The following is a 26,389-nucleotide window of genomic DNA, read 5'->3' as shown; positions in this document are numbered from 1 at the left end:
CAGGGTAACCCCAAGCTGTTAGCTATTCATTCATTCAACAACAATCTGAGTTCCTATTATCTTTGAGTGACTTAGGTAAACATACATCAGTGAACAAGACAGATAAAAAATTGCCTTCCTTATGGAGCTTACATTTTAAAATGTGGAGTGGAGAGACAGTGAGTAATAAATACAAATGTGAATTATACAGCATGTTATTAGGTTACATCACTGAAAATAAATTGCCAGTAGCCAACTACTTTTACCTACAAAAATGGTAGTTTCATATGGTTCGACCTAATAAAGATAGTAACTGCAACTGAAAAGAGATCAGTAGGGAGGATCAGCAGTGGGGAAAAGGTTGCAGTGTGAATTACCTCAGTTAGGTGACATATTGGGACAGGGGATAGGGAGGAATCAGGAGTTATCTTGGATAATACACTCACATGTGGTAACACTGACCTCAACCTCACAGGGTTATTAAGATCAAATGAGATAACAAAAATGAAGTTTTGTTAACTAGAGAGTTCTAGGATTATAACCAATTATTTAAAGTTTCCCACTTTGCTGCTAGGAACTACAGCAAACTTTTAAAGGCATAAATATAGCTAGAAGGCTCACAAGGTTGCTAGTTCATGCCTTACCTGGAACAGAGAAGCAATTAAGAAGTGTTTTTTTTTTGTTGTTGTTGTTGTTTGTTTGTTCGATTTAAAACTTTTCTTCCTGCTCCCAGAAAACAAAAGGTTTTATTGTTGTTGTTCTTTAGTTAATAAAGTATGATCTACACAAAAAAGGTACATGTTTGGAAACAAATTGTTGTGATGCAGATGAGACTGCAATCTAAACAATTTCTAACAGAATTCCAAGAGGACGTCATGTTATTTTAGCATAGTAAAATGTAATAAGGTATACCATTTGTCTGAAATTTAATATCTCTGAAGCAGGTAAGAATTTCACTAGTTCCACCTATCCATTCTACCAAATAATTATTATTTGCCATGCTTGGTAAAGATTACAATTAAACTAGCTACTAAAACTTAACAGACGAAGAAAAGGTAACCAAAAGAAAACTACACCAGGTTAATTTGTAGAGAAATGATATATATGCATAGTTTCTTTTAAAGAGACAGACTTTAAGGACTTTTACACTGATGAATTCAAAAAGTAGTAATGTTTTCTGGAATTTATTGATTTGTATTTAAAAGGAACTGTTAACAAAGGGTCACCAAAAATAATCTGAACAAGCAGGAAAATACAGTTAATACTGAAATACTACTAATTCCAGGACATACGGTTAAACTGATACAACATTATCTCTTAGATGCTGTCATTGATATAAAACTTGACTGTTTTTCACTTTTCTAGACACATAGTGGTATAATTGACAATATTCAATTGCTTCTGTACTTTCATGAATATATAAAAATTAAAATACCAATTAAAAACTAATATATATTTTCTTTAACTGTTTCTTACAGTTACAATTTCAATATTTTCATTCAATAGTGGTGTGGTTTAAGAGATTTTTCATTCACAAGTGAAATAACAATCCACCCAAATGGAACTGATAGTCTTTATGCTCATAGTGCAAATAAAGAGTTCAGGAATGCAGCAACTGACATTTCAAAAATACAAAACAGATAAAATTCTTAGAATATACATGCAATAAGCTCTACTAAGCAGCCGGCCACAGAACTAGAACATTTGATAACTTTACTGATGATTTCAATAGGACTCCAGATGTTCCCAAATGCAACTTGAACTCTCATCTTAGGCTTTGTATTTTGCTTTTCCAGTTTCACTAATAACACAAACATGCTAAAAAATAAAAATCCAGAAGTTAACATTAGAAAAGTGTATTCTGAAGTGAAAGTCAAAAATAGCACTTTTCATATCTTATATGGACAGCATTATGTTGCAGGGTTTTTTACTACACAACAGAGGTTTGTATAGTCTTCTTAATCTTCCTGACCTATGCTCATTAATGCATTCTTAGGACTCCTGTCGCCAGAGTAGGAGGAGGGTATTTGAAGGAGAGTGAATTTTAAAAGCCTTAATCTAGTTCATTTATTTCTTACTTATGACCACTAAAATAATAATGAGACAGTTAGTGTATATTAAAGCTATTCAACTATTTCAACCAGCAAGAAGTATCACCCTAGCCTGGCCAAGTTCCAGCTCTAAGGACATCTTTAGTTGACTACAGCTTTATGTGATTAATGGAAACCATCAGTCTGTTCAAATTATGAGGTGCTGGAAAGAGAAAACAATTCTCTTTTGTAAATTTTTATATGGATTCTAAAAGATGAGAGTGAGAAAAAGAAGTTTTACTTACATTCAAGTCCCTGAAGTATTCATTATAGTCAAGGGCATATCCTACAACAAACTTGTCTGGAATTTCAAATCCAACAACTAAAAGGAATCATAATTCATCATTTAGATACAGAAAACATCACTTTCTTTTTAAAAATATTTTAAAATTTTATTTATTAATTTGGAGGGGGTGAGAGATAGTGAGAGAGATCAATCTATTCATTGTTCCACTTATTTATGCATTCATTCGTTGGTTGACCCCTGACCCCTGTATGGGCCCTGACCAGGGATTAAACCCTCAACCTTGGAGCACTGGGATGATGCTCCCGCTAAGCTACCAGGCCAGGGCCAGGAAACATCAATTTCAAATTAAACCATTCCATTTTTAAAACTTGTTTGGGTTAAAGATGGTTAAATGATTGTCCTGGCTGGTTTGGCTCAGCGGTTAGAGCATTGGCCCTCGGATGGAAGGGTTTCGGGTTCGATTCCAGGTCAAGGACACGTACCTGGGTTGCAGGTTCAATCCCTGGCCCTGGTCAGGATCTTGCGGAAGGCAGCCAATTGATGTGTGTGTGCCTGTCTCCTGCCCACCCTCCCTTCCATTCTATCTAAAAATCAATGGAAAAATATCCTCGGATGAGGATTAACAACAACAAAAAGAGATGGTTAAATGATTGACAAAAAGTGATTCACTTACAGTCTGGTCTATATCCAACACTTCGAGGGGTCCTTTTTACCAGCAAGCTGTTAATTTAAAAATGTAACATGTGACATATATAGACACTACAGTGGTTATAAAAGAGAATATTCATGTCCTGAAACATGGTTTCATCTGCATTTAGCATACCATGGTCAGTTTTAACATACCCAAAGAAAGACTATGAAATGGAGAACTAAATAAATCGCAGGGATCACTGGGAAGGGGCAGCAATGCGCTCACACTACAGATGAGGCCCTTGACTGATCTCCACCCGGAACATGATGGATTGTTTCTTAGAGCTGCACCCCAACTACCCACGCACCCATCGAAGGACAGCTAATCAGGAAGATAAATGGGTGGGGAGAGCCAATGAGCAAAGAAAATATATGAATTCTCAGTCCAGAATCCCTGGAAATGCAATCCCTAAGCTACAAAGGGCATAGGAGAGGTGAGCATCACCTTTCAAAACTTTTAATAGTTTGCTTACAAAAAGGAACTTTAGGTTAAAAAGTAACTAGCATGTGAAAGGAGTTAGTATTTATTTTTGAGAGCAAAAACTGCAGGTAGGATGAGTCAATGCAAACAAAAGCTAATTTTGTAACTCAATGCTGCCTGCTGAAATTTTTTTGCCATGAAGAAAAGCTGTACACAGTGCTTTGAAAGCCTTGCTATATGTTAAAGGCAGTCCCAATAAAACTTATGATTTTATACCTTCCTAGGTAAATATATTTAAAGATCTGGCCCTGGCCAGTTTGGCTTAGTGGTTGGAGCATCAGCCTGCAAACCAAGGAGTCGTGGGTTCAATTCTGGTCAGGGTCACGTACCTCAGTTGCAGTGGCGGTTCATCCCCAGCCCTAATCAGGGTCCTGTGGGAGGCAACCAGCTGATATATCCCTTTCATGTACACGTCTCTCTCTCTCTCTCTCTTTCTTCCTCTCTCTCCCCAACTCCCACTGTGTCTGAAGATAAATGGGAAAATATCCTCAGGTGAGGATTTAAAAAAAAAAAAAAGATGTGGAAAGGATCTAAACTGATTCTCAACCTTAGCTGCACATGAGAATCACCTGAGAACTTAAAATAAAAAGGAAAAAAATTACCCCAACTACCCAGGCTACACCCCTGACCAATGACATCAGAATCACAAGATGGGACACAGACATAGGTTGTGGGGGTGTTTTTTTCGTGTGTGTGTGTGTGTGTGTGTGTGTGTGTTCTAGCTCTCAGGTAATTGCAATGTGTAGCAGAAGTTGAGAATCACTAGCCTAAGCCTTAGCCTCCAAGGGATCATCTAACCAAGTCCTTCATGATTCTCTTCCAGTAATTAAACAGAGGACACTCCTGGACTCAGCCTCCATTTAGAAAGAAAAAAAAAACAAATCACTCACAGCAAAACCCATCCCTCTAACTGCACTCAGTCAGGAACACTCCAGAAAAGATATCAGCAAACTCCGTGCAAGCTATACTAAGAGTTCAGTGGAACTTGGCACTTCATATGCCTATAGAACTTAATGTTTAATAAAGCTCCACCTATAAGGCATGATTGTAACTAATTTTTTAAGCAATTTCAATATTTTAACCACTCCAGAAAAGATATACAAATAGTCAATAAGCAGATGAAAAGAATCTCAAGATCATTAGTCATCAGATAAATGCACAATTATTTACAAAGGATACTGAATTTCATTTGAAATTATATTACTTTTTGAAGATTACATTTGACCATTGAAAACATTTACCCTTACAAAGGGCAATTACTTAATCCTCTTTCAAATGAAGAAAACATCCTATGACAAGTGTTTTATATATATATATATACATATATATATATATATATACCTTGCGACCTTGACCATCTTCGGATTATGCTGCTTGACCAAGGAAAGCAAGGTTTGCATTGTTTTGCCAGTGTCAATTATATCCTTTAAAAAAAGATATTTAAATGATAAATAAAACCATCATAACTTTAAATTCAGAGTCATTATATAAACACAAAATACTCAAACCTCATGTATAAATGGAATAATGCCTATTTTTTTCAGTGCAGTAATTCTCGCCACAAGTCACACACTAGTCATTATATAAACACAAAATACTCAAACCTCATGTATAAATGGAATAATGCCTATTTTTTTCAGTGCAGTAATTCTCGCCACAAGTCATACACTAGATATTCTAGAATCTGTCAATCATCAGGCTCTCAGCAAGCAGAGGGACTGTGTCCATCCTCGGGACTGGATTTTATAGGCAGCAAGAGGTCAATGACAACTAATTTAAATACACACACACACACACGTGTGTACATGCATGTTTTCTTAGAGAATTATGCTGCTGCCCTCCATTATAAAAGGTATTTTAGATTTTTTTCGTACATTCAAGATTGGGATGCTCTCCCCGCTAACTCTCAGGTGGTTAAGAGACCACACTTTCAGAAACCCTGCTTTATACCATCTTAAAAGTATGCAAATTAATAAGGTTTTACTATATAAAATGTCTACGTGAAAGTTAATCTTAGTCAAAAGTAGCACATTATTCAAAACAAACCCATCTCTAATTGGGAAAATATTTCTTAAACCATAACCTTAATGCTCTTCAATGAAAATACTCTCTACAAATAGTATAAACCAGTGCTTCAAAAAGTAGGGTCTGTGAGTCATCAGAAACATCAGGGCTGGAGATCTGTGAAAAATGCAGATTTCTGGCTGTAGCAGACAGAATTCTAATGGCCTCCAAGATACTCCTGCCCCCAGGTGTACACACCAGGAATAATCCCCTCCTACTGAGTTTGAAGAGGGAATTGTGAAAATGATGGGACAGTCACTCCTGTGATTAGGTTATATTATGCAAGATAATTGTAACAGACTGGAGAGAGATTCTCCTGCTGCTTTTGAAGAAGTAAACTGCCATGTGGGAGGACCATGTGCCATGTGAGGATGACCTTTAGGAACTGAGAGCAGCCAGCAAGAAAACAGGGACCTCAGTCCTGCAACCACAGTAACTAACTTCTGCTAACAATCTGAATGAACTTGGAAGAGGACCATAAGCCATAGGTAAGATAGGAGCCCCAGCCTTGATTTAGCATGACAAGACCCTGAGCAGAGGACCCAGTTAACCTGTACTTGCACTCCTGACCCATAGAAACTGAGATAATAAATATGTATTGTTTTAAGCTGCTAAGTTTGTGGTAATTTATTAGGCAGAATAACCTCAGAGAAAATAAATCAATCTGAAGTAAAATTAATGAGTCTACATTTTAAGTAAGCAACCCATTCCCAGGGATATTCACATACACAAAACTTTGAAAATCGTATCATTTGTTTATTTTTAATCAATAAGCTAAAGTTTCTAAAAATCTTAAAAACAACAAAAAATGAATTTGGGGTTTCTATTACTCTTAAGTCTTGAACCATTTTACATTAAAAAAAAGAGAATTCATTCCACTGGTGCATGAAAGTATAAAGCATACACCATTTTGATAAATAATGTGGCAATAATAGTATAACTGAAAATGTACAAATTCTACAACCCAGTCATTCTACTTGTGTCTATATCTAGAAGAAACACACACAAATGTGCATTGTGTCATGAAAAGGACACTTTTGCAGTCCTGTTGTAATAGGAAAAATTGTAAGCAATCTCACTATTTGTAGGACATTAATTGGTTGATTTGTACACATACTGCAATGCTATGTGGCATTTTACGGCCAACCGACTCTGTATGTGTCAACACGAATAATCTCAAAGCCAATTTTGAGCGAAAATAACAAGTTGTAAGGGAGAATGTGTACAGTGTGGCACTACATAAATTTGTAGATTGAAGTATATTTTGTATTCCTGGCTGCTGTGGCTCAGTTGATTGGGTGTTGTCCTGTGCACTGAAAGGTTGCTGGTTCAATTCTCGGTCAGGGTACATGCCCAAGTTGCAGGCTCCATCCCTGGTAGGAGGCAGCCAATGGATGTTTTGCTCTCACATCGATGTTTCTTTCTCTCCCTCTCACTTCCTCTCTCTCTCTCAAAACCAATAAAATATATATTAAAAAATATATATATAGTATATGGATACATATATGCAATAGAAACATTTAAAACATGCACGTGAATAATATACATTAACTTTATTTATTTATTTTTATAGAGAGAGAAACAAAGATCAGCTGCCCCCTACTGAGGATTGAGCCCTGACCGGGAATTGAACCATTGACCTTTTGGTGCAAGGGATGATGCTCAACTGAGCCACAAGGGCCAGGGGAATGGGGAGGAGGGTGTCAATGGGGAAAAAAAGGAGAAATATCTGTAACAAAAATAAAGTAATAAAAAATTTAAGAAAAAAATAAATAATAAATATTTTTAATTGACTGGCCAGGGTTAATACATTAACTTTAAAAGAAAGAAAAAAAATTAGCTAAAAGGAGGGGTAAAGAAATATACCAAAAATTTCCATTATCCAGTATACATAAATTACCAAGTATTTTTGACAAAAACTATCCTCATTCTCTTATAACACAAGCGCATCATTAAAATTGATGAAGAGAATTTTTTTTTCCCTAGCTTACCTTTAGGACTGTGTATACTAAGTTAGAAAATCATAAACATTATATTAAAAATATGTAGAACTTACTTCAACAATCAAGACATTCTAGAAGAAAAAGAGAAATGAAAATCAGTACAATGAATCAGACAGTGTTTCTAATTATAACTCAAATCACATCATAACAAATTCCATCTGTTGGGATGTGGAACTCTTTAATATGAAATTTTCACTGCAATGGAATTTTTAAAAATAAAATTTGACCCATATGTTCGTTTTTTTAAAGTTTTTATTACTTAAACAGAGGTCTAATCTTGGGCGAGTCATAAAATTTCTCTGAGCCTCAGTTTCCTGTGTGTAAAATGAGGGACTTGAATGAGTATGTGTCTTTGACTCTAAAATTCAGTAACTACAATTTAGAAAATAAATCCAAAATCATGCATTTAACTTACCATATGAAATCCAATCCAAAACCCATTTCCTCATTAGACTAAAATTGTTCTGCATTTTCTAGATGTGTTCATATTCTTAGACTAATCTAAAAAAAATTACCAATCTTTGCTTCCTCCTACCATAAAACTTCACCCCAATTTCTACCTCTCAGAATTTTATAACTGGAAGAACCCTTAGAGAGAACACCATCTAAATACCTACCTATGCGTTCTTATGTTAATTATAGGAATAAGTAGTATTCACATACTAGTTATGATCATTGGTCTAATATCCATACTGTATTGTTCATTTTAGTTCTCATTTCTCTGTCACATACATATAGCATCAGATTTTTAATGTTCTATATATTCTTCTAAGTCAGTGGTTACCAAAGGAGGGCACACAAGATCCATTGGGTTGCAAGAAAGAAATATTAGGACTTTTTTAAAATTTCATTTTGTATAATCTATAACTCTGCATGTACTTTACAATATACATAATATTACTACCACAGTTCATATATAATTTACTCCTCTCTTCATATCACAACTAATTTGTCTTTCAAAAGATACTGCAATCTTTAGTAAAACTGAATATAATAATTAACAAACCAATAATTGTTTCACTATCTACTATGTGGTTCTTTCTCAACATTTTCTCTACCCTAGCTAGCACATTTGAAGGATAACATTTTTCTATCCGTAACTGTGGTTCGCCGCTGCAGCAATGTGCACCATGGGATGAAGTTATAAGTTTGAAAACACCACTGAATTAGGAGACAGAGAAATTGGATTTAGTCTTGGCTCTAATACTAAGTAGCTATATAATCTTAAGTCATAATCATAGACTTTTACTGCTATGAGACATTTCATATAAATCAAAGGCCAGATACATCAATACTGTTTTAAAACTAAAAGAGTAAGGATTGCTACCATAATTGAGAACTTATTTTATGTCAAAGAGCTACATTTTTACTTATTAAATGAAAAAAATTGAAGCTCAGAGATCAACAACTTGCCTAAAGTCACAAAAATAGTCAAGTAGTAAACAGAGATTTGAAGAGGTGTTTTCACAGATTTGAATCCACTAACTGCAAATGGGGGTGTTATATACATACATATCTGCACATACATAGTGTCCCAAAAAGATAAACTAAAATAGAAAGTCTAAATAACCCATAATGCAACCACCAAGAAATAACTTCATCTAATTTATGTTTTGATTTTTTTCCATAATAAATGTGCTTTACTGTGCCTATCATGAAAAGAAAGTTATTTTAGAAACAGAGGTCTTTTAAGATCACAGAGCTACATATCAGGACAGAACCAGTAAGTGGGAAAGGCAAGGTCAAATAAAATCACAGAAGGTGAAGGCTAGGCACCTTCCAGCACTAAAAACTGACTTCAGAAGTAAGAGCTTCAAATGACTTCAAAATATGGGCAAAGCATGCTGTAAGGGAAGGAGGATAAGTCTAGCAGTAGTGTATAAAATGGACAGGTAGAGGAAAGAATCAATAGATTATAATTTCTCCTTTAAAAGTTTTCCAAAGATGTTGAAGAGAATGACATTAGTTTGGCATGACTCTGATATGAGACCACAGAATTTGACACAAGTGCTGTATGTTAAAGTTTCCTTATAGATACTCAGTCAAATAATCTATGAGCATTAAAATGTAAAAGCCAGAGGAAGAAAAGTGGTTTGGAGCCTGACAGACCTAGATTCAAAAACAAGCTCTACCACTTGCTGGCAGTGTGATTTTGAATAAGTCCTTCAACCTTGATGAATCTTACTTTCCTGATCTTTTAAATGGGGATAATAGTATCCACCTTATAGAAGTGTTATGGAACTTTTATGAGACTATGCCTTTATATTTGGCACAGGGTCTATATGTAAAAATTAACTACCAGCTTAAAAAACAGCATTCTATCATTTATTATTGGTTACCAAAAAAAATTTCATATATCAGAAAAAAAATACTCAAGTATTTTAATATCTCTATTAGTTCAGCCAACTATCTGTACTACAAGAACTTTGATGTTAAAAAAAACCTCTTTTTGAGATTTCTTAAAATAATAGTATGTTTGAATTTACTGAGTGTTCTAACTACCAGAAACTGTTGTAAGAACTGTACACGCGTTATTTCACTTTATCTTCTTAACTCTATGAGGTGACTGCCATTATCATCCTCATCTTACATATGGGAGAGAGAGAGGTTCAATAAACTACCCAAGGTCACATGTTAGGAAGTACTGAGCCAGGCTTTGAATCAAACCTGTCCAGCTCCAGAACCCACACTTTCAGCTTCTGTATCTGTTAAGAAACTATGTGTGCCCTGACTAGGTAGCTCAGTTGGTTAGAGCATCATCCTGATATACCAAGGTCTTGGGTTCTATCTCCAATCAAGGCACATACAAGAATCGCCCAATGAATGCATGGGTAAGTGGAACAATATATCAATGTTTCTCTCTCTTTTTTCCCTTCCCCTCTCTCAATTATACAAATATATATATTAGATCCCCAAATTAGATCCCCACAGAAGCAGATAGCAGTACTTGGCAACGTAGACTTTGATTTGATTGATAGCACAGTGTTACTGACTCTTGTTATAAAGGACTCTTTTCTTCCCCTTTAAGATACATACCTTTCCAGTTAAAGTTGAGAGATCATCTCCACCAATTACTTTTATGTCCCCTGTTGATTGGTCATTCTAGTTAAAAAATAAAATATATAAATATATGTGTGTATACACACACACACTTACACATATTTCATATTATCAAATGGGAACTAGAATATTTAAGAAGTTAGCTATCTAATGTCATAGCATTATGCTATTCTAAATTAACACATTATAAGAATTAGGTTTCTAGAAATTAATGACTATATAACTTCCAATTAGAGATTAGTAAAAATTGGCCATTACTGACTTGGTGTTTTAGGAGTCCTAAAAATAGAGTGTACCCATTTTCAAGTGGGGAGTATTATAGCAACCACCATCTTTAGTCACAGTAATTTCTGAACCACAAGAGATGTTATTAGCATGGCAGGTGTCTGGTTCTGGCCTTGGACTATTCCTATGAGTCAAGCAAGCTGAAGGGTCTGGTCTATACCACATTCAACATCAGAGATATTACCCTGAAAAGTCTAACCCAGGTCCAGTTCTTCAGCAGAATCTGGGAAATGAGGTCTGATTTGTAGTCTTTTAAGGCATTCCTCTTAGGATCCCAGTTTTCTGATATAATAGAATCCAGTAGAAACTCTTATAGGACTCTCAAAGAAGAATGCTCCATGCCCACTGTAGTGGGTGGTGATAATGACCGTAATTTGGCTATACCGGATTCAAGACAGAAAACTACAGTGAAAGAGCAGGTGAACAAAAGAGCTTGTACTTGCCCTACCAGAGAGCAAACCTGATCAAAGCTATAGCAATTACAATGGTGCTGTACCCAAACAGTAATAGACAAATCTCTCTCTCTTTCTTTCTCTCTCTGCCCCCTCCCTCCCTCCCTTCCACTCTCTCTGAAAATCAGTGAAAAAAATATCCTTGAGTGAGGACTGATTAACAAACAAACAAAAAACCCAGAGCCCAGAAACAGATCCAGAAATATATGAGGATTTAGTATATGATAAAGATGGTATTTCAAGTCAGTAAGTAGAACATTAATTATTCAATAAATGGTATTTGATCAACTAGTTATCCACTTTGGAAAAAAATAAAGTACAATCCCTACCTCACAGTATACACAAAAATAAATTCCAGATCGATTAAAATCTAAATGTAAAATAATAAAGCCATAAGCAGAATGGAAGAAAACAGAATATTTCCACATTCTTATAAAGGGTAAAAACCTAGGCATAACAAGAACCCAAACTGAAAGAAAAGATCTGTAACAAATATTCCTATTACATTGGACTACAACAATGAGAACCCAAAAGGAAAATGGAGAACAAACACAAATAGGCAATTCACAGAGGTCATACTATATAAAATTATATCTATCTGAGGAACGAATACTGAAACAGTGTGATTCTACTATTCACCCATTAACACTGGCAAAACTTAAGCCTGATGATATATGTTGGCAAAAGCGAGAGAAAAAAATAAATCACGCTTGTTTATGAGAATATCAATTTATAATGTTACACATTCTCTTGAAAACAATATAGCAATACCTATTAAAATTGTAAACATGCGTGCCATTTTGCCCCAGCAATCCCACTTCCAGGAACTGATGCTACAAAAACACTCACAAGTATGCAAAGGTACACACAAGAATGTTCACTGTATCAACTATTAACAAAACAAAACAAAACAGAAATACTGCAGACAACCAACATATATATTAACAGGGAACTATTTAAATTAAGTCCGTCCACACAAAGAAATACCATGTACCTACTGAAAAGAATCTGATAATCTATCCAAACTAACATGGAACAATAATAATTAAAAACACCAAGTAGTAAAGCAATGTGTTGCCTATGAAACCAGTTTTGTTTAGTACTTTTAAAAAGTTTATAACAGCCCAGTCGGTGTGGCTCAGTGGTTTAGCATCGACCCATGCACCAAGAGGCCACCAGTTCGATTCCTGGTCAGGGCACATGCCCAGGTTGTGATCCCCAGTAGGGGGGCATGTGGGAGGTGGCTAATCGACGTTCTCTCTCATCGATGTTTCCATCTCTCTCCATCTCTCCCTTTCTCTCTCTGTAAAATCAATAAAGAAAAAAAACTTCAAAAAAGTTTATAACAATTACATTTAAATAGTGAAAATGGGGATAACAAGACTTCTTACTTTTATTTAATTCTATTTTTGTCATATGCTTCTATATACATGTCCATTTTTTATGGAGTGTCATTTCGGAAAAAACACCAATGGGCCAATACTGTTTGTTCAGTGTTACAAACTAAAGACATATGACTTCTGATATAAAGCAATATCTTACAGCCCAGCCGGTGCAGCTCAGTGGCTTGAGCATTGTCCCATGGACTGAGAGGTCCTGGTTTGATTCCCAGTCAGGGAACATGCCCAGGTTGTGGGCTCAAGCCCCAGTAAGGGATTTGCAAGAGGCGGCTGATAGATGTTTCTCTCTCTCTAAAAAAAAAAAAAAAAAAAAAAAAAAAAAAAAATCAGTTAAAAAAATCTTGCCTATTACTTCTCATCTTAAGGAAATTATGTATGCCCTTTATGCTAATGAACTTAAACCCAGATTTTCAAATACAAAGAACTGATTAATAGCAAAAAATTTTACAAAACCCAAATCTTTTAAATGAGTGACTCATACTAAATGATTTACATTGTAAATCAAGTTAAACAGTGACATCTTCTGTAGAAATTTGGTATAACAATCCAACTTCAATAGACGCTTACAAAGAAAAGGAGTAAAGATCTGAAAACTAAAAAGCATGGCTGGTGGTGTGGCTCACTGGTTGAGTGGCAATCCATGTACCAAGAGGTCACCAGTTTGAATCTCTGTCAGGGCCCATGCAGGAGGTGGCCAATCGATGTTCTCTCTCATCAATGTTTCTATCTCTCTCTCTCAAATCAATAAAGAAAAAAATTTTTTTAAAAAAGCATGGAGACAGAAAAATCCCTGGGATTAAAAAGGTTATGATGATAGGGTAAGAGACAAGAGAACTCTAAGCATTCAAGACTGTTGCTCCACTAGCACCCACATTTCCACATTCCTGTTTGCCCTATGGTTTTTAGCTTAAATCATGTCTCTTCTGAGGCTTCTGTCATGGAAACATAACCATCTTTTAAATGGAGGCTAGCGAATAAATAAGATTCATTTAAGAAAAATGTTTCAGTCCAATGTGCTAGAATACAGGTAATAAGTGCCCAAATTACACATAATTGACCTCCACGGATCAATTACCCCACAAGAAAAATGTCCTTCTTTCCCTCCATTCCTGTCTGAAACAAGCTTCCCACTGTGTATCCCTGCTTCACCTTGAGATAATGGAACTGGCACAGTAGAGGGGAGAGACCCCCTCTCCAGTCCCTAGTTGCTCTTCCTTTATCTCTATCATTCTACCTCCTCATTCCTACCAGCCAGAAAGCCCTATCTGTTCTAAAATCAGAGTGTCACTGTCAACTACATAAAACTCCCAGAGAAGCAATTTGGGTCTACAGATACATACCCTTAGCAACTGTGTTTCCATTTTGTCTACCTTGCTTGAGTCCAGGTGGAAAAATAAGAAGATAAATAGAAAGTAACTTGAATTTATATTTGTGTATCACTAGAAATTTTGAAAACCTCTAAGTAGTAACAAGGACTGCACCTTGGTATACAAAAAGAAAGAAAGCTGTGCATTTACATGATTGAATACTATGCAGCTATAAAAAGGAAGGATCTCTTACCCTTTGAGACAGTATACAGGGACCTGGAGAGTATTATGCTAAGTGAAATAAGCCAGTCAGAGAAAGACAAGTATCACATGATCTTACTTATATGCAGAACCTAATGAACAAAATAAACTGATAAACAAAACACACCAAGAGTCATGGAAGCAGGGAACAGACTGATGAACCTCAGAGGGAAGAGATAACCAAATAATTTATATGCATATATGCATAATCAATAGACACAGACAACAGTGTGGTGAAAGGAGGGGAGGAGGGAGTCAATGGGGGAAAATGAGGGGGACATCTGTAATACTTTCAACAATAAGGATAAATGGAAAAAAAAACACACATAATGAATGGGCTGGCAAAAGAACTGCTGAAACAAAAAGTTTGAAATCATAAGAAGATGCAGAGAGTCCAATCACCAAGGCTGGGGTCCCAAGAGGGCAAGACTAGGAGTATTAGTAAGGTAGAAAGTCTGGGCTTAGTATTTAGTGGCTTAGCACTATGCAGAGCTTGCTTTTTCCAGTGACCTTCAAATCATTCTTTCAGGACCCTAGAATAAAATTATTGGGGAAAAGTTATTCCCTCTACATCCAGCTGGGCAAGTCCACCACACTCAGTCATGTTTTCCCTTCACATCATAATCTCAATCATCCTCTGTCCTTTAACTGTTTTCCTATTCCCTGATCAAATATCAACAAAAGTGAGAATATTCCAATCATACACTTTTAGAGAGGTAGACTGCACCTCAGATGAATAATGGCTGATATCCAATTTTCTAAAATGATAAGCAGAAAACAGTAAATCTAAAAGGACATATGTCCAGATAATAAGTTAATTTATTTACCTGCATTTTCTGAGTTCTTTAAAAAAAAACACATTCCTTCAAAAAAAGCTATTATATGTTTTAAAATATGCTGATGTACCAGGGCCCTTGAACTATTCAATACAGTAGCCACTAAGCACATGTGGCAATTACGTAAACTTAAATAAAATTAAAAATTCAGTTCCTCTGTTGTACAAGACATACTGTATTTCAAGTGCTCAACAGCCACATGTGGCTAGTGGCTCTGTATTAGACAGCACAGATATAGACTATCTCATCACAGAGAAAGTTCTATTCGTCAGCACTGCTCTAATCAAACCAAAGATACCATTTAGCTTAATATAACACTAGAAAAAAGTTTGAAAGTTAATACTGATATTTAATACCTGATATTTTCAAGTATACCACTTTCAAACCTTCAGAAATTATTGCATCCTAGCTTTATGATTTTCATTCCATGTCTGATTTGGGACTAGGATCTGATAAAATAAACATGTAAAATAAACTACAACAGATAATCAATACGTGTTTGCTAAATGAATTAATGAAATGAATTAATCTATTCCTTGAATTTTTTACAAAATCTATGGTTTCATGGGACCAAACTTGAACACTGTCTTTATGTTCTAAGAATCAATGTGCTTGTACAAAATATTAGTTGCCTGACAAGGATTACATCTAAGTGAAAATCCACAGGAAAGGGCTAGAAAGTGTAATTTTGACCCTAGTTCTGTTAAAGTTTCCTTATACAATGGATAATACATATCTCCATTCCTGCCAGTTTAAACTAAACAAATTCTTTCCCCCACCCATGTCTATGGTCTTAATTCAAACAGTAGGAGAAAGGTATAAATCACTTCATCAGCTTTATATACATATATACAGACATAGATTTATAGAAAATTAGCTTTATGTTATTTAGTGTCAAATTCAAAGTGGTACACTTATATTTAACTTCAACTATTCTGGAGAGAAAGGCATACCTCAAAGCAATTGACTAAATACAGAAAAATGGTCAGACTTAAAGCTACTGACCTCTTCTAAGAAACACAAAGAAATTACTGCAATATTTTCCGCACTTTCTTTAACAAGCTCACTTAGCAAACTTCTTACAAATTATAAATTACTATAAAGTAATTTGCATCTTTGATATATTAAAAAGATAGCCTAATCAAGTTACTAATAAAGCAACTTGTAAGATCAATACTGAAAGTTATAGTTTTGTGAACTGAGGGAAACATTCCATAGTTGGCAAAATGTTTTGTTTGCATGCAAAACTTATGACGAGCAGAGAATGAAGAAATAATAGGAAGCCCATATTAGAGGATCCAAGTCAGTTAAAAGTTTTCCTAAATAAGACTGAGTTCTACACAGAGTTAAAGACTTGGGTTCAAATCAAAGACCTGTATGGTCTTGAGCAAGGCACTTAACCCCTCCACACCTCACTGTTCTCAACTGTACATGGAGATAATAACCCATAACTCAAAAATCAGGCTAATTTTCCCTTTGGTTAAGGCCCACACAAAAACATTCTGACAAAAAATTTACTTGTCTGACAACTTTCCCTTTGAGGCTTCATTATTTATTTATTTTTGTGGTACGTGCCCCTAGCGGAAACCGAATCTGGGACTCTCTGGTCCACAGGCCGATGCTCCAACCTCTGAGCCAAACCGGCCAGGGCTAGGCTTCATTATTTTTCATTAAGCTGTTTTACTTAAAAAAAAAAAAAAAAAAACTACAAAATTGAACTCACAATAGAGAAAATACATTTGCATACTTTTCAATTGTTTAATTTTTCTGAAAATCAGAGCTTTAGGTATAGAAAAGGGCATTGAATACACTGTACTAATATTTCATTGTTCTAAGATGCACATTCACATTTTCATACTTCAGAAACTGACATATTACAACTAATCACAACGTACTACCATAACTCAGTGTCTTTTTCTTTAGCAGTACAAAAAAGAGTGGTAAGTCTTAAAATCAGTGATATCTTTGAATTAATGAAATATGGTATTTGAAATCCCGTCAATTTCCTATCTAGGTACTAAGCAAAGAAAATCCTGCCTAGCTTCTTTGATAAACAGTAAATTATAATATACATGTATGTGTGTGTATTCAAAGAAAAAGTTCTTTAAAATATTAGGAATAAAAATAGTAGTAGAATTTAGGGTGATTTAATTCCTTTATAATTTTTGTGGTTGTATGTTTTTATAATAAATGTGTTTATAATCAGAAAAATGCAATTTTTATTTTGAAGAAAAACCAGAGGGGTGTGTTGACATTCCTATGGCTCTTTATATATTCCAGGACTATTTTCATAGTTCATTGAGCATTTCTTTAGAAATAGTACAGATCAGTCAATGTTTAATTCACTATTTCAAAGAAGTCAAGATTAGCATATAAAACTACACTAACATCAATATACTGCAAAAAAATTTAAATTTCCATTTTACAACTTTATCAAATTAAGTTACGTGTGTGTGTGTGTGTGTGTGTGTGTGTGTATGTGATTTTTATGGACATGTGAATATCTTCCATGACAAACTGAAAAATTAAAATATGTGGATGGATGGTATTCTTAATTTCTATTGCTTAGCAGTAAATATACACAGAGTTTCACATAAAACAGAACAAATGTTATTTTCTTCTATGTGATAATTAACCTAAAAATTTGCTTTGCTTATGTTTAAAATTTCACACTTTTTATCAGTTGAGGAATTCAGCTTAATAATCCTCTAAGATTTAAAACTAAGGAGAAAAAGAAAAACTAAATGTAGAAAATGGACTTAAAATGTCAGTGTTCCTTTGCTTCAAATTGCTCTTACAGCTATAAAATACCTTTAAAAAGAAAATATTAAAGTCCCCTCACTTGTTTTTACAAATTTTCTTTTCAAAGAAAGAACTTTCTGCCCAAAGTCCCAGAGGAATAAAGAATCAGTCATAAAGTAACAAGATTACTTTTTATGTGTGGGTGGGGTGCTTAAAAAGATCAAAGAGAAATCATACCATGGGACTCTAAGTACATATTTTGACTCTAAGCAACAATATATTAAAAATTGGGCAGCTGTACGGCCTAAAATGAAATCTGAGTGTAAACCAGCAAAATAAATAAATAACTTCTGTTCAGTAAAAATCCAAATTTTATATTTAAACAACTCTTTAATTCAAACAAGACTCTAACAAGTTAAAAGGAGCTTATAAATACAAAGTAAGGACATGATATATGCGCATAAAGGGTTTTAGTGAGACAGGGAAAAAGTTTATATATATAATACTTAAGTGGTTAATCATTTTAATCACCCAATGAACTGATGAAAATGTGAAAAAGGTCAAAGACTTGAGTCAAAGAGATGATTAACAAAGAGAATAAAGTTGAAATTTAAATGTGGTCTTATTCTCAATGAAAATGCAAACAAAAGGTGAATTTCTACGAAGATGTACTACAATACTGATTCATGAAATAGCAAAGACTGGGCATTTATTCTAACCTTTGAACAAGCAAGGAGAAAGCCCATTATTAAGGAAAACAGTAACTCACAGGAACTACTCTGCCAACTTGCAACCAGACACAATGCATCAGTATGAAATAATAAAAATCAAACATTCACATGATCAAAGAAATTGTCAATGATGAAATTCATGTGCAAAGATCACACTGATTTTGGTTCATTCAGTGTCAATATTCTGAAGCATTTGAGATAGTGTAACATTGGCACAGTGACTGTGAATCAAAAGTGGTTTCTTCAATGTGCCAATACTCTCTCTCCATATGTGCTTTGTAGGAAATAATTGTTAACCTACTTTATTTATCAGACCTAGCTCCAAATGCCTTTTGACTTCCCCACAAACCAATCTAGCTCCAGAGAAGATATCTGCCACCAGTAAATATAGTCAAACAAGTATCAACCAAGTCCCAAAACCAATTCTTATAAAGGGTTTTAAAAACTCCAAAATACAGCCCTGACAGGTTTGGCTCAGTAGTTAGAGCATCCGCCCATGGAACAAAGAGTCGCGGATTCGATTCTAGTCAAGGGCACGTACCTTGGTTGCGGTTTGGTCCCGGCCCTGGTCGAGATTGTGCAGGAGGCAACCAACTGATGTGTCTCTTTCACATTCATGTTTCTATGTCTTCTCTCTCTCTCTCTCTCTCTCTCTCTCTCTCTCTCTCTCTCTCTCTCTCTCTCTCTCCTCCCTCCCTCCTTCCCCCACTCTATCTGAAGATAAGTGAAAAAGTATCCTCGGATGAGGGTTAAAAAAAAAACCTACAAAAAACAAAAAAAATAATAAAAAACCTTAAAAATAAGTATATAACCTAGTTTGAAAAAGAAAATATTCACTTGGATATAAAGTACTAGTGAACCCTGGGCGGTTTGGCTCAGCAGTTAGAGCATTAGCCCCAGGACCAGAGAGACCCGAGTTCGGTTGCCGCTAGGCTAGGCCAGGGGCACGTACCTCAGATGCAGTTTGTCCCCGGCCCCAGTTGGTGTCATGTGGGTGGTAACCAGTCAATGTTTCTCTCCCTCTCTCCCACCCGCTCTATCTGGAGATAAATGCAAAAATGTCCTTGGGTGAGAATAAAAATGAAGGGAGGGAGGGAAGAAGGAAGGAAGGAAGGAAGGAAGGAAGGAAGGAAGGAAGGAAGGAAGGGAGGGAGGGAGGGAGGGAGGGAGGGAGGGAGGGAGGGAAGGAAGGAAGGGACTAGTGAATATATTAGAAAATCTCACTGTGACCAAGTGAAATGAACATGCAAATATAGTTTGCAAAGCTTCAGAAACATACAGGAAAACCTATAGTTATATAGTTGCCATTTTTTTATTGAATATACATATATATTAAATATACTTACACAGTAGCTCTTCAGTCTGATAAAATCTACAGTCATAGGAATAGATCTATCACTATTTCTGTTCAGTGCTTTGATGTAATCCAGCAGATCAGCAAAGAATTTATACCCTCCCTTGAGCACACAGAGGGCTACAATGTGATGGCCTCCCATCTCCTTCATCACATCTCGAGCAAGCCGTTCGGTCCTACAGAAATAAAATAAGGAATTTAACATAAATTAAATTACACTATAATAGAAATAAACTTAAACTTTATAACAAACATCCCTTAAGCATTAACTCCCACAAAATACATCTTTTGCCCCCATGAAGTATATCCTTGCTTCATAAAGCAAAGACAAAAATTTTAAAAACCTTCAAAAACGAGGTACACTATAACATTCATAATAAATTTGTAATGCAATTTAATATGAGATACCATTTTTACCTATCAGATTAGCAAATTCTAGTTAAATGAAATTCACCTGACAATATACAATATTAGAAGAAATTGTGAAGAAAACAGTACTCTCATATACCATTGGGAGTACAGATTAACATAACTTTGTAGAGGATAATTTGGCAATATCAAAACACTAATACACCTTCCACTTGACCCAGAATTTCCACATGAATAAAGTTGAACAAGTGCCCACACATGTATAAAATGATGTTTCCTTCTAGTATGGTCTACAAAAGCAAGAACAATGGAAAAATCTTGCATATCCATCAATAGGGGACTGGTTACATTACTTATGGTACAGCTAGAAAATGGAATGCTATGCAACCTTTAAAATATATGGGATAAATCGATGTTCTCTCTCATTGATGTTTCTATCTCTCTCGCCCTTTCCCTTCCTCTCTCTCTAAACATCAATAAAGAAAAAATTTAAGTATATGGGATAGCTCTGGATATACTCATATGAAAAAAATGTACAATAAATTTTAGACCTATATGATAGTACATACCCATGTGTTAAAATACATGTGTACATTTGCATATACTATATGTGCATAGCCCATAGTAGGGAGAAAATATGCACCACAGGCTGAGAGAACGCTACTCTTATTTATAGCCTCTACAGTTAGAATTTCATAATATACATGTATTGATATTATAATTTTAAAAATCAAAGCTAAAATAACCTTACACACAAGGCCAGTATTTAAATAAAGTTTTTCAGTGCAATTCATTTAAGGGGAACATTTCAAGCTAGATGTGCATAATAATCAAAATCTGACCTTGCCTTCATGTGATTCAGTCCCAGCCCATTACCCTGTTCAGGGTTGAGAAATCAAAGATTGACTAAAGTTCATTCTTCCAATCTCCTTTCAATGTTTACTTTACTCCCTACAGATTCCAGTTTGCTACGACTTATGCTGGGTAATTCGTAAGCCCTCCCTGCCTTTTTGTAAAGAGGGATTTTAAAATTAAGAAAAAAAAACACATCTATTATTTGACAAGCTGGTCTAGTTTATGGTCAAATATCAACTACTTGAAATAGCTGCTGACACCTGAAATTAATATAAAACAAAAACTTCAATTTAAGATCTTACTAACCTGTCCATAATTAGTCCATGAGGAATAAACACCTTTTCCAAATCCTCAGCATAATGATTAGGTATACAAAATAAATCCAGGTCATAACCTGGTTCATCATCACTAATCTGAAAAAGAAATATGGCTGTTTGAATGACAGCATTACAGGGTACAAACAAATGATTGGATTTAGATGTTAAAAACCTTAGCCTATCAGAGAAATTTAATCAGGTATCAAGAGCTTTCTGTAACTTTCTGGTGCGATAATGAATTATAGTTATATCAGAAATCAACCATATGTTTTAAAGATGAATAATTAAGTTTGCAGAAGTAAAATGACAGGATATGAAAATTTCTTTCGTTCGTTAAATAAAACTTTAAAGAGCTAAGACAAATGTGGCAAATGTTAGTAATATTTTAAACATGGGTGATGAGTGTATAGGAACTCATAATATTCTCTCCATCTCCACTTCTGAGTATGTTTGAAAATATAGTTTTAAAAAAACCTTAACACACTGTAGTTTATCAAATTAAAATAGCACTCCGAACAAAGAAAAAGTGCTGTTTCCTATACCAAATGCAAATACCCTCTCTCATCTCAAAATAGGAAAAAAAAAATGTAAAAACTAAGTGATTTCTTGAAAACCCAAACTCCTAGAAGTCTGAAAGTTTTATTTTTTATTTTATTTTTTTTTATCCTCACCCGAGAATATTTTTCCATTTTTTGTACAGATAGAGTGGGAGGGAGAGAGAGGAAGAGAGAGACAAACAGAAACATCGACGTGAAGGGACACATCGAGTGGCTGCCACCCGCACGACCAACCAGGGCCGGGGACAAACTGCAACCGAAGTACGTGCCCTTAGCGGGAGGGAACCGAACCCGGGTCTATCCAGACCGCAGGCCGACGCTCTAACCGCTGAGCCAAACTGGCCAGGGCAGAAGTCTGAAATTTTTATAATCCACTCATGAGGTGTCTTCCTACTACAAACTTCAAGATGGTTTGAGTAGGACCATATATTGGTTGTTTTGGTATTCCCAATCCCTGGCATACAAAATATTTAATAACATTAATGATGTGGTACCCGCAGTGGCAAAATGTACAATGATTAGTTTTATAAATATTATACATGCAGCTATACACACAGAAACTATATAACACAATCATGAAAACTATTATCTTGGGGAGGGGAGTTACAGAGATTTTACTTAGTTCCTTACACCATATATTCAAAATTTTCTTCAATGAGTATATGTTGCTTTCTTTAAAAATTCAAGTATTTCTTATAAATCATTTTTGGCAGTATGTATTTTTATGCATACATATAAAAATTATGGAAAAATTTAAAAGATATATGAAAATAAGATCTATAAACAAAAAACTGTAATACAAAATATAAAAAAGGAAGAGAAGGAGGGAGGGAGGGAAGGGAGAGAAAAAGGAAGGAAGGGTAGGTGGCTATGAAAGAATATACCAAACAATGGTCAAATATAAGAAATGGGTACTTGCCAATTTCTACACTTTAATATTAACTTTTTTTCACTTTCAATTTCAAGGTTTTTATTATGGTTGATTTGTAATTCTTACTCACCATATATTTAATGATTATTCAAAGAAGTAAACCAGAATTATAATACTCTATTCTCACATGATATTCAAGACAAAATACCTTCCAAATCACATTCAAGAAGCTAATGATATGAGCTCTGGCAGTTGGTTGAGGGTCGTCCCATGCACCAAAAGATCACTGGCTGGATTCCAGGTCAGGGCACATGCCTGAGTCGTGGGCTCAATCCCCAGAAAGGGGCATGAAGGAGGCAGCTGATCGATGTTTCTTGCTCTCTCTCTCTCTCCCTTTCCCTTCTTCTCTCTCTAAAATCAATAAAAACATATTAAAAAAAGAAATATTGGTCAAAGCATAATTAAATCTTAATGTATCTGTTAATACCTATTGAGTACCTCTTCTCTTTAAATCGGCATCGTGTTAGGTAGGTGCTTACAGACAAGTAGCTTGGCTTTCAGTAAATTTTAAAAAAATATATTTAATATTTATAAGATTATTCACAGAATTCTTAATTCCATTCTGAGAAATTTGAGGTTCACGTTTTCTCACTTTCAGTCTCTCAAAAGCTCTGTTTCGTATTCTCCAGACTTTGGTGGAAATGTAGGTACAGTAATGTCAGGCTGGTAGTACCTACACAATGCTTCAGTATATGCATGTGGCCAGGAGGCTGGCTGCGATTCAGGTAGGTAGACCAGGACATGCCCATGGGCATGGTCCTGCAGCAGTAAGTATTGCACAGACAATCGCTTGGCAGCTGGTCTGAGGGCAGTCGAAAGTCACTACTGACTTGTTTTTAAACAAACATGTATTCTTTTCATAAGCAGAAAAAAATTATATTTTGGGGGGGGGGAAGATTATGCCAGATCTTCATAGAGGAAGTGCTAATATATCATGCTCATTTCAAAATATTCACTATAAAAATAATGGAAATGGGATATTTCTGTTACCTATGGTAGCATTTCAAGAGTATTTTATAGCAGCAAGTACTACTTATAAATTTTATTTATTTATTTATTTTTATTTTTTATTTTTGTGGTACATGCCCCTAGCGGGAATCAAACCCGGGACTCTCTGGTCCACAGGCCAACGCTCAACCGCTGAGCCAAATTGGCCAGGGCACTACTTATAAATGTTATATACTGAAATTTAGTTCAAGTTTCAGGAAAAGAAGAAAGAACTTGTAAGATCCTATAGATGAAAGGATAAACGAATATTCATTTCAGGCTCATCAGAATATATCTGCTACTACCTGACATGCATGAGAATGCACCATTTCATAGTGCTTTAAAATCAAGATCCATAATGCCAAAATGGCTTCCATGAAGTTTACCCCTTGCTCCTAGTTACTCATTGCTTCTGCCACAAGCATAAACCAGGACCCACCCGGGACCTGAAATATGCAACACTTGTAAAGACTACTGCTTCTGTAAAAATGGCTCAGTACCTGGCTACAGGTTTTGCAAACAGCCTAAGAACTTCCAGAGTCTTAAAAATTTTTTTTTTCTTTATTGATTTTAGAGAGAGAGGAAAGGAAAGCGAAAGATAGAAACATCAACAAGAGAGAATATCGATTGGCTGCCTCCAGCATGCCCCCCCACTGGAAATTTGGACCACAACCTGGGCATGTGCCCTGACCTGAAATCGAACTGGCGACCTCTTGGTGCATGGGTCAACACTCAACCACTGACCCACACTGGCTGGGTCAGTCTTTTCTTTAATTTTTTTTTCTCTATTGCTTTTAGAGAGAGAGGAAGGGAGAGGGAGAGAGAGAAACATCGATGAGAGAGAACATCAACTGACTGCCTCCTGCATGCCCCAAGTGGGGACTGGGCCCACAACGAGGGCATGTGTTCTCACTGAGAATCAAACTGGTAACCTCTTGGTACATGGGTCAACGTTCAACCGCTGAGCCACATGGGCCAGGCCAGGCCAGAGTCTTTTTTGTTTTAATCAAAACCAATATGAATTCTGCCCAGAGTTCATCCCAGACATGAGTCTACTACAGACAGATCAGCAGGGATATACCCCAAGGTAGGAATTCTATCTCTGTCAACACACCAAATTAATTTCCAATTAAAAAAATTTATTTTCAATCAAAACAATTAGATCTATGTCACATTTAATGTCAAGGGGTTAATTTGTTAGACCAAGCATAAAAAAAAAAGTTAATATAATTCTTCCTAAAAGGCAAAAATGAGAATTTATAAAACTTGCATCACTTGAAGTACTTTAGGCATGTATTCACAACTTCATTATAATTCATTATAAATAAATAGGGTATATTTATGGGGATCCTAATTTAAGAAATGTATGATTGTCCATGGATATATAGTTGTCTGAATTGGGCAATGGGTACATGAGGGTTTATTATACTATTGTCTGCTCATGGATGTTTCAAATATAAAGTTAAATAAGGAGCAACTTATTTAAATGATGACAAGGCACCAATTTCACATTTAATAAAAAAAACCCAAGTATTTTAAACTCGTGGTTAATGATCAAATAGTAGAATACTAATTTTAAATATTGAGGGCCTTATTCAGAACCTATATTATTACCAATATTCAAATATTTGAGTACCTACTATGTTTTACATACTAGAGAGGATTAAGTAAACACTCACACAGCTACCTTCAAAGAGCATAGATACAGCTACCTTAAAAGAGTGTACAGTGTAGTAAAAGACATGACATGTACATGAATAACCATAAGACAGAATGTCACACTGCTAAGTATTGTGAGAGTTTAAGGGGACACTCAAACTCACTCAGAAGCCTCACTTGCACCTGGACCACAGAGAAGAAATAACAAAATAAGATACAATTCAATAAACAGGAACTTGTAATCATCCCAAGCACTAAAGCTTCATATTAAACAGGCCCAATGACCTCAATCTCTACAAAAGCTAGAGAGAAATACACTTGGTGGACTTTAAACTTTCTAGCCTTTATTTGTCCCATCTGATATTGATTAACATCTGATATTAATTAACCCCATCTAATATGGATTAGTTAACAATCCAGTAGCTGCTTTGATAGGAAGGGATTTCAATATATTCAATTACATCAAAATGCATTCAGCATTCACCTTGATTAAGGCACTGTGCAATATTTTGTAGGGGGATACAAAGATTATGAATTTATAGTGCTCAAAGAGTTTGCAATATAGTGGAAAAGGCATACATACATGCATACATACATACATACATGGGGCTAACAATATGGCACAATAAAGCTTATAATTTGTGTCCAAATCTAATTTGACAAGCCCACAAACTTTTGATTATCAAGAGCAGTTATATATATACTAAAGATAAATCTGGAACCCAAGGTCCA

At 35.3% G+C, this 26,389-nt stretch overlaps 2 protein-coding genes across 3 annotated transcripts in view; both read right to left on the bottom strand.

Annotated features, from left to right (window-relative positions):
* Positions 1-672: 672 nt before the first annotated feature.
* The window catches only part of HPRT1 (hypoxanthine phosphoribosyltransferase 1), a 31,874-nt gene continuing 6,157 nt past the window's right edge, over positions 673-26,389 (bottom strand). Inside the window, exons 2-9 of one of the 2 annotated variants that reach the window (XM_036270503.1) lie at positions 21,513-21,619; positions 19,975-20,158; positions 10,591-10,656; positions 7,608-7,625; positions 4,829-4,911; positions 2,990-3,036; positions 2,315-2,391; positions 673-702 (exon numbers count right to left, since the gene is read on the bottom strand). In XM_036270503.1, coding sequence (XP_036126396.1) covers positions 688-702; positions 2,315-2,391; positions 2,990-3,036; positions 4,829-4,911; positions 7,608-7,625; positions 10,591-10,656; positions 19,975-20,158; positions 21,513-21,619 — 597 coding nt within the window. In that variant the 3' untranslated portion in view covers positions 673-687. Of the gene's footprint in view, positions 703-1,152; positions 1,798-2,314; positions 2,392-2,989; positions 3,037-4,828; positions 4,912-7,607; positions 7,626-10,590; positions 10,657-19,974; positions 20,159-21,512; positions 21,620-26,389 lie in introns of those variants that run through there. The other variant, XM_036270502.1, reaches the window with a different exon arrangement.
* The window catches only part of PHF6 (PHD finger protein 6), an 86,778-nt gene continuing 81,903 nt past the window's right edge, over positions 21,515-26,389 (bottom strand). The window contains exon 13 of the mRNA XM_036270496.1: positions 21,515-21,619. The gene's annotated coding sequence lies outside the window, so the exon portion shown is untranslated. The remainder of the gene's footprint in view (positions 21,620-26,389) is intronic.

Source organism: Molossus molossus, unplaced genomic scaffold (genome assembly GCF_014108415.1).
Source record: "Molossus molossus isolate mMolMol1 unplaced genomic scaffold, mMolMol1.p scaffold_m16_p_2, whole genome shotgun sequence".
NCBI classification, from domain to species: Eukaryota; Metazoa; Chordata; class Mammalia; order Chiroptera; family Molossidae; genus Molossus; species Molossus molossus.
The sequence above is the reverse complement of the archived record's forward strand: the minus strand, read 5'-3'. Positions and strand labels throughout refer to the sequence as shown.